At 49.5% G+C, this 8,754-nt stretch overlaps 2 protein-coding genes across 2 annotated transcripts in view; one reads left to right on the forward strand and one right to left on the reverse strand.

Annotated features, from left to right (window-relative positions):
• The first annotated feature begins 1,762 nt into the window (after positions 1 to 1,762).
• Positions 1,763 to 4,800, forward strand: LOC119312251 (succinate dehydrogenase assembly factor 2, mitochondrial-like). The gene is made up of 4 exons (XM_037587978.1): positions 1,763 to 2,027; positions 2,136 to 2,262; positions 4,205 to 4,273; positions 4,356 to 4,800. Exons 1-4 carry the CDS (start codon positions 1,840 to 1,842, stop codon positions 4,503 to 4,505), a joined length of 534 nt encoding a protein of 177 aa, XP_037443875.1. The 5' UTR covers positions 1,763 to 1,839; the 3' UTR covers positions 4,506 to 4,800.
• A 319-nt stretch (positions 4,801 to 5,119) lies between these two features.
• The window catches only part of LOC119306471, a 12,148-nt gene continuing 8,513 nt past the window's right edge, over positions 5,120 to 8,754 (reverse strand). The window contains exons 6-15 of the mRNA XM_037582680.1: positions 7,489 to 7,601; positions 7,273 to 7,404; positions 7,114 to 7,182; positions 6,913 to 7,000; positions 6,718 to 6,789; positions 6,537 to 6,637; positions 6,334 to 6,451; positions 6,189 to 6,248; positions 5,604 to 5,714; positions 5,120 to 5,526 (exon numbers count right to left, since the gene is read on the reverse strand). Of these exons, the coding sequence (XP_037438577.1) occupies positions 5,416 to 5,526; positions 5,604 to 5,714; positions 6,189 to 6,248; positions 6,334 to 6,451; positions 6,537 to 6,637; positions 6,718 to 6,789; positions 6,913 to 7,000; positions 7,114 to 7,182; positions 7,273 to 7,404; positions 7,489 to 7,601 (975 nt within the window). The 3' untranslated portion in view covers positions 5,120 to 5,415. The remainder of the gene's footprint in view (positions 5,527 to 5,603; positions 5,715 to 6,188; positions 6,249 to 6,333; positions 6,452 to 6,536; positions 6,638 to 6,717; positions 6,790 to 6,912; positions 7,001 to 7,113; positions 7,183 to 7,272; positions 7,405 to 7,488; positions 7,602 to 8,754) is intronic.

Below are 8,754 nucleotides of genomic sequence, written 5' to 3' on the forward strand. Positions count from 1 at the left end.
CAGAGCGGGCATAAATGGACGACAACGGTCTTGCCGACGTGACCGGACGGCTGACTGATGCTGCTTCACCGCTTCAATGCGAACGCGGAGAAAAGTGGCGCCGACCAATCCGGCTATTTAAGTAGGACGACTGTGCCGGCAAACCTGACATACCATCCTCTCGTTCATGCGCTCCTACATCTCCTCTCCGCCGCACTCCGCTACGCATTGATGGGAAAGTCCGACGACGGCTCTTGGTGGTTCTTAGTGCCCGCGGGGGTCCACGAGGTCGTCCGGATCATGGCGCCACCAATGCTCTCTGCCCCTCTGGGCCCATCGGCATCAACCACTCCGTCGGCGGCCACGGTGATGGAGGAGGTTGTGCTCTCCTCGAACAACGAGGAGTTGCAGCATTCGCCCCTCCTCGCCGAGGCCGCACACAGGGACAAATTTGTCCCGACCAGATGCTGCTCTTGATCGAGCAGTCTCGCCACGACCATGGTCTGGCGCCTCCCTCGCCGACGCGCAACGTCCACGTCAACCAGGATCCACCCTTGTCACCGGCACAGCGCTTCCACGACATCCAAATTGAACACGCTGCATGAAGGATGAGCCCTCGTTCCCGCAGCGTAGCACGGGCGGGCCGTTCTTGCAGCCGGCCCGCCGCGTAGATTTCGATGTGGCAGGAGCCGGTGCCGTCATCGCCACCTCGTTGGTCCGGGAGCCAGTGGGCCCGTGAAGATGGAGGAGGCGCCCGACCCGATCGCCAGCACGCGGGGGCGCCTCCTCCACTATCTTGGACGTGGTGGCGAGGGCGGCCACTCCTCGCGCAGCATGATGGGCCGACAAGGCGGCAGTCGAGCAAGCACGCCGGGACTGGGTCCTTGCGGACCCCAACCTTATGTTGGCTTGGGCCAAGGACACGTGTTGGACGACGCACCGACATTCGCCCAATGTCGGTGCTAGATCAATGACCAGCTCTTCAAAATAGTAATGGTAGAGTCCAAGCATGATGGCCATGTTCTCGCCAAAGGGCAGGGTCGAGCGTGCCGGAGCGGCTTTCATGGACGACCGTCGTCGCTATTGTGTCGAGCGCTTGTGCTAGGTGGCGGAGGCAGCCGATCGGCTGCGTCGCGAGCTCCAGGCGGCGGCGGATCAGGGATGCCGTGACCCCGTACGCGCCCTTCGGTCATTGGAAGGACGACGGCGATGACAATGACAGAGGTGACGCCAGCCAAGGCTGCCACGCGTATGAGGTTACCGTCCGATACCTCATAGTTTAGTTAAATTTCGCCTGATGAACTTCATTAAATCTCATCCTTTCGAGGGCAATATATTTCAAAATTTAACAAACATTGTCAGATTCGCATGAACTTCATTCAATGCCGATTTGAAATGAGGCAGACAGTTGTGCATGCAGTTGGATGACAGGCTTCTCTACCAATATCCGCGAACATGTCCGGACGCGCACACAAACGTCTAGGGTGTCCATATGTCCGATTGGCCGTATGACGTTATGCAATGGGTACGATGCTGGAGATGCCCTAGGCCTCGATGCCTCGCTCGTGCGCTGGTGCGCGATGACCTCGTTGCCTGCCGCCCCTGCGCACGCGGCTACGCCCAAGGTGCTGGAATCGTATCGGTGTCGACGTGGCCCCGTTGCCGCGCCGCACCGCACCGCCTGGCTTTGTCGTCGTCTGGCCCAGAACGCCGCCACGCCGCACCGCGCACCATCACGAACCCAAAAGTCACCAACCGAGAGCCCGACTTGTGAAGAGGCGACACGGCCCACCAGCCAGCCACGCCGCTTCCTCCCCGCTTCGCGATCCCCTCCCTTCCTCCCCCTCCCCCGCGGTTGCCATGGCGGCTACGCTCCTCCGCCGGGCGCTCCAGCTCCGCCGCGCCCTCCCCTCTCCAGCTTCCTCGCGCGCCCTCCTCCCCGCGGCCTCCAGCCGTCTCCTCTCCGTCACCGCCTCCACCCAGCAGAACACCGCCGGCACCGCCATCGACCTCTCCAACGACGAGAGCCGCCGCCGCCTCGTCAACAGGTGCGTTTCCCAAATCGCTCCTTCGAGTCTTCAGCCTCTGGGCCGCCAAGTACGTTTGCTGACTGGGAGGCCGCGTACGTCCTCGTATACCCGCGTGCGTGCTTGCAGTCTGATGTACAGGAGCAAGCAGAGGGGCTTCCTGGAGCTGGACCTGGTGCTCGGGACCTGGGTGGAGCAGCACGTCCGCTCCATGGACGAGGCCAACATCCGCTCCCTGCTTCAGATCCTCGACCTCGTGAGCTACCCCGCCCTGCCCTATCCCTCCCCTCTTTACTCATCTACCTCGTCATCTCATTGCTTTTCTGTCTTACGATGGTATCTGTGACATACTTAAGACTAAAAAATGCAGCTAGCAGGGATATCCTTGGTTTCTGAATAATCTCTATCCAGTGCAGTGCAATGCTAAGAACATACTGTTTCTTTGTCCTGGATTTATGACTTCAGCCTGTTTCTGTTACGCTTGACCCAGTTAAATTGGTCCCGAACCACCCCCCGCCGGTTTATCTGTAATGTGCTGGTTAAAATTTGTTAATGGGAATAATCAGTGTTATGTGGGGGCATGCTGCAAGTATCAGATTAGTGGCTTCGCAAGAATTGACTAGACAAACACTTATGTCACATCTCATGTTCAGGGTTTAGTGTCAGAGATCTTACCTATGTTCCAGCCAGTCTTCCTCGAAAGCACATGCGTGTTAACAATGTTGTTCCTCTATAGTGCTACCTATCTGATTTTGTTGTAAACCATTGCATAACCTAGACGTGTTAGATTTGCCCATCTCTTATGATAACAGTATGTAGAATCACCAGCTGAACGTGAACAGAGTGTTGCTAGTTGCTACACAAAATATCTAGTTTGGTGCGGTATCTGCCCTGTCTGTGTCTGCACGAATTAGTTTCTTGATGATCAACATAATCAGATAGTCCCTCTGTCCTAATTCACACATGGCGCCCACACATTTCAGTGTTCAACTTTGACCAATGAAACATCGATTATGTGCCACAAAAATACTACCGTTAAATTTGTACTAGAATTTTTTTCCAGTGGTATAATTTGTATGGCACATTACTCATATATTATTGGTCTAATTGATGGTCAAAGTTAAATCACAAAAAGTGAGACCAAGTTGGGGTGGAGGAAGTACCAATTTCACCCCCCATCAAGTTTTATTTTATAGACCAATTTTTTGCATGGTATTGTTCATACCCCCTTTAGATATTTGGTGATCACAGTTAGAGTTGACATTAGAATCTTGGCTACAATTCTACTCCCTCCGTTCCCAAATAATTGTCTTTCTAGCCATCTCAAATGGACTACAACATACGGATGTATGTAGACATGTTTTAGAGTGTAGATTCACTCATTTTCCTCCGTATGTAGTCACTTGTTGAAATCTCTAGAAAGACAATTATTTAGGAACGGAGGGAGTAGTTTGTAGCACCGTAAGATATTCTTCCAGATGGTACAGTAATTTTTCCTTCCCAGCTCATATATAATTTTCTTTCAGAACTCTCTAGTGTGTAGATTATGTTTGTTACCAGTTGATCTTTAGTGCTACTTCTATACATTATGACAGTCCTTTGCTGCCTGCTGCTTTAATAATTCATGAACCCAAGTAAACCTCTGCATAACCCGGCGGTGTTAGACTTGTCCATCACTTATGTTGAATCGTCAGCTCAAAGTGAACTGAGCATGCTACTCAAAATATCTAGTTTGGTATGGTAGAATCAAGGTATTTTTTCGAGGCCAAGTTTTTGTATTGTCTTGTTCATGTTCCCTTTAGTTATTTGGTGATCACCGCTAGTGTTGACATTAGAATCTTGGTGCAATTACAGTTTGTAGCACTGTAAGATATTCCCCTAGATGTGGGACAGTAAACCTTCCCAGCTCTTTTTTTGGGAACTCTCTATTGTGTAGATTAAGTTTCTTACCAGTTGGTCTTTGGTGCTACTTCTATACATTATGACAGCCCTTCGCTTGGAAAAAACATTGACAGTCAGTAGCATCAAAACCGGAAGAGATGTTTTTAGTATCTATACACTTGGAAAGTAACTGCCATGACCCAATGACATTCAACCTCCGGTTGCCAACTCTCATGGTCATTAAGGGATCACTTCGCTTCTTGTATATTGTTTGTGCAGATTGCAGTGTCTAATTCTACGACCGTTTGATTCTTCAGGAGAACCCAGACTTGTGGAAATGGCTTACTGGTCAAGAGCAACCGCCAGAGACTGTAAACTCTAATCCTGTATGTCATACCACAAATAACTATTCTTCTGCCCCTCTAATATTTTCATTGCTTCTATACTAAACGAATTGTGCCCAAATAGGTATTTGCTGCCATTAAGTCGAAGGTCACGGATAACCTGAGCAAGCACTCTTCCCCAGAGACCCGGTCAGCGCCTGGCCAGCCTTGGGTGAGAGGGTGGGATGACAAGGACAAGAGGGGTCTGGATGGACCCAAGTATGGAAACCAGTGATAAGGTGCTTGAAACCATTATCGCAGTCTTAAAACTCAGCTTGTTATCCTCGGTGTGTATGATGCTTGTGTAAATAAAGCAAGTCATGGTTAGTGATGCGCTATGATTTGTATTGTCATTTGATTTGTGCTAGTAATAAGGTTTCACTTGTTCCCGTTGAGGGAAACGTGTCTGACTCTAGTGGTAATGTGCAGCCAAATGTATCTCCTTGTTCCAGATCGGAGTTAACTATGTATGCACAAATCACTGGCGCATTTTCACTAAATTCAGTAACTGTGATGTATGTGTTCTTTAATATCACCGAAGGTACTTTTAGGCCCCTAAGTAGATTTTGGTATTGATGATGAGCAATTAAGAGATTAATGTGACCGTTAAGTTTGAAATCCGATTAGTCCCAAGAGCAAAGGTTGCAGAGTATCTATTGCTTTCTTGTATGCTCGTATATTACAAGGTGTCGAACCCTAGTTGTATATTTACAGAACTTAATTTATCTGCATCCCTAAATTTGCTAAAAAAAATACTCCTGGATTGTTTGCTTGTATGCTCATATATTAAAATTTTAGTCGCCTACACCCCCTCCATCCTCTTGACATCTTTGATCCTTCGATCATATATTATGCCAAAGTTAACTAATGTAGAATAGATACATCATACATCAAGCATTGCAATACAAATACTTCAGATCTTCATGTACAGATCGTTTATTCAACTCTTATACAGAAAAACAAAATGAAATCTCATAGCGATCACTCATATATTGCAAAAAAATAAAGATCAAATGAAAGAATAAGATGATGCAACTTTCAGATTATTTTTGGTACATGAGGAAATTACTTCAAGAGAAACACGGAATGTGCGAAATTCTTGGAGAAGATGTCACTGTCTCTGCCACTCCACAGAGACGCAGAGCCTACGGACCAGCCGGTGCTTGCTGGGCACGCATCACCATTTCCTCGGTCGTAGTTCCTATGATCTCATTTGCGCGCTTCAGCGGAACGCACATGATCCTCCCGATCGAGTCCTGGTAGAGAAGTTTATTGAAAGAATCAGGAACTTCGAACTTTGAAGTTTCCATAGAGTAGCTTTTGGCAATCTTACCCGGGACACAATTCCAAGCTTTTCTAGTTTCTTCACAGCATCAACGACGTCGAAATTGCACTCCACGCCAAACTCTTCCTTGATGAGCTGTTCGCAACGTGAATCGAGGTCCTGCAAAGATCAGCTAATTCATATGTCAAGAGCACAAATAGCATGTCATCTTTGTGCAAAATCTCCATATATGATACAATCAAGGAAAAACCGTATAGCATGGTCCTACAAGGGAATATTTTCCTTGATAAGAACACCTGTACTGTAAACATGTGCATTTTAATCAGATGTGAGACATTCAGTAGCTTGTGTGCGAGGTTGTTCTTCTCTCCCATATTGATGAAAACAAGAATGTACACAATGAAAAATAAGTGATGCTGACTAACTGAGTATTCAGGTAACTTAGTTTCTGCAAGTTTAAATCAGATGAAACCGAGATGCATCTATAGGAAAATTAGGCTGCATCAGGATAATATCCACTGAGCACATCAGAAGATTCTCAAGAACATTGGTGTCAAAGGAGGAAACTAGGGAAAACTGTATATGAATGAAATAAGTATGACATAGGAATTAGCATCATGTAGACACGCTTACCTGTATAGTTGATTTTCCTTGCTCCATCAGAATGTAATAAGAAACAATGACCTCTTTAACCTGTCGAGGAGTTTGTGATATGTCAGCACCGCATACAAGACATGTAACACACAACAAAGAGATGTGCTCGGGGATCGATTAATACTTCTTGCTGGATCACATCGTCACATAAGTGTAGAAGTGTTCCTTTCCCACTGTCAAGCTGCTTGTCATACATCGATTTTGTGATTAAATTTTGGTAAGTCACCATGTTTGCCTGAAATCTATTTGACAGAAGACAAATTTATCACATATCAGCCCAGAAATTCACCACATTGGTAAAATAAGAAGTAAGTTTAAATCTGTTACGTGAAGTAGATCTTCGCACAGTATCCAACCAAACCAGAAACTATGGCCGTCACAACCCATATATCAGCCTTTGGCATTTCTAGAGAACCTACTAGAGTGACCTGAAAAGAAAAGGCAATTGATATGGTCATCAAAGAGAAACTCAGTAGAATGTTTGGTATCTAAAGCACCAGAGACATACCAAACCAAGCACCGCGGAAATAAGGAACAAGACCCAATCCATTGGTGTTAGACTAGGGTTCTTCTTCTCTGGCTACAACATATATATAATGGGGCCAGATATGTCAGAGAGGAAATAACTAGAACCTACCAAAATAAATAGTATGTGAAGAACACACAAACACATATGAATGGCTTATATGGTAAATCATATTACCAGAACTAACTCCATGTCAGCCATTGGAATATTCTTGAAATGCTTTACAAATATTCCTCGGTCTTTCTTAGTTTCTTTGCTAGCCCTCCTGTGATATTACGGTCACAGCACAATAAGCAATTGCATCAATATGTCAACACTGAAGATAAGATATTGCTTCATTTTTAAGCATATAAGGGAAGGATGTTCAGAGGGAATTACCTATATACCACGATTATCCTTTCGAATGTAGGCTCCTGAATTGTCATCTTTCTTAGCAGATTCCTTATGCTGCCGTAAGAAGGAGAAACACTCAATTGATAGCGAGAGTTCAACTTTAGTCTAAATTTTTTACTGTCAAGGAGAGTCCTAATCTACTACCTCAGCTCCATTTTTTCAAGGCGTATGCGCTCAACAAAGAGGTCTGCTGGCCCTTCGTCATTGACTTCGTCAGTCTTCTTTGTGTCTTTCTTTGGCTTCAGATGCCGCTTCCTAGAGAACAATTTCTCAATCCTATTTGAAATAGAATTGTCATATTAAATTATAAGTCCAGCTTAGAAGGAAAAAACATGCTGATTCTGGATCAAGCTATCATACATTGTGACTCTTAGCAAGAATCTCCAGGCTCGAGATATGATCACATCAACTTTCTCCATAAAGAAATAATCGGTAGTTTGGTCGATTCCAATGCCTCGCCGGAAGACAATATACTACAATGTATGGTTGATGAGATCAGCACTCCTATACAAGAATGGTTATAAAGAACCGGGGAAATGCTTTTTAACATCAAAACAAACTTTTACATGTCGGTGAGGTATGGATATTAAACAGAAGCTAACGAAACCACCAGAATGAAGGGAAGCAAGGGAGGAAGAGGTTTCGGGCGGAGAGATGGCTCTGGCGACTGGCGACGCGGGCGCTGCGGCAGCCCGGCCGCCGCCCCCCCTACCCCCCGTCCCTGCCCTCGAGCCCCGCCCCCCCCGCCGGCGTCCGCCTCCCCTGCCCCCTCGCCGGCCCCTCCCTCTGGCTCTCCGCGGCTACTGTGGGCCGACATCGCCGAGGCCGACGACGTTGCCGCTGGCCGCCCCGTCGTGTGCCGGGATCGGGTTCCCCCCAAGGCCCCGCCGCGGCCGCCACCTGACCTCGCCGGCGGCCTTACTCCCAGGGGTGGGAGTTCGGTCGCCCGTGGGTCGGGACGGCGCCGTCGTCTTCCTCCTGCCACCTCCCCTGCACGGGGGATGCAAGGCGCAGCCTTTGGGTCGGGGTTGCCCCCCCGGCGGCGTCGCGCTGGCAGCTGGGGTGTTGCCCGGCCGCGCTGACCGGGGCCCGGCTCTAGCCTCCTGGAAACCCCCGATCATGGCCGTGCCCTCCTCTGCTCCGCCCTCCTCTGCCTCGGCCGGTCCGACTCCGACGTCCCCGCCCGAGCTCGCGCCGGTCCTCCCTCGTCGGACCCCCTTCCGGCCCTTCTTCCCCTCCCGTAGGTCTGCCGGGCCCCAACCTCATGGCCGCCCCTCCGCCCCGCCTTCCCCTCGCCGCCCCCGTTCGCCCCCGCCGGCGGCCACCGCGGCGGTGCTCGGGGAAACCCTAGCGCCCCGCTTGGTCACTCTGGGACGGTCGTACCGGGCCGCTGTGATCCTGGGCCGGCCCACGGGCCTGGTTGCAGCCCCCACCTCAGGATGGTGGGTGCGGGTTCGGCCCATGGGAAACCGGCCTCGGCGGCTGGGGTGGGCCGGCTAGGCCGGCTGGATCTGTCCCGCCTGGCCCAAGCTCGCCCCCTGGCGACCGAGGGCCCATTCAGGCGTTCCATTTGGCCGCCCGTAGGGTTCCCACGCCCCCCACTCCTCCCCCCCTCCCGCGCCGCCA

The sequence above is a fragment of the Triticum dicoccoides genome, chromosome 5B (genome assembly GCF_002162155.2).
Source record: "Triticum dicoccoides isolate Atlit2015 ecotype Zavitan chromosome 5B, WEW_v2.0, whole genome shotgun sequence".
In the NCBI taxonomy this organism is placed as follows: Eukaryota; Viridiplantae; Streptophyta; class Magnoliopsida; order Poales; family Poaceae; genus Triticum; species Triticum dicoccoides.

Excerpts from the sequence above, each read along its gene's own strand:
- LOC119312251 (XM_037587978.1), top strand. The coding sequence starts at position 1,840 with ATGGCGGCTACGCTCCTCCGCCGGGCGCTCCAGCTCCGCCGCGCCCTC. Across the intron at positions 2,028-2,135 it reads CGCCGCCGCCTCGTCAACAG|TCTGATGTACAGGAGCAAGC; the intron begins GTGCGTTTCCCA and ends GCGTGCTTGCAG. Across the intron at positions 4,274-4,355 it reads AGACTGTAAACTCTAATCCT|GTATTTGCTGCCATTAAGTC; the intron begins GTATGTCATACC and ends GTGCCCAAATAG.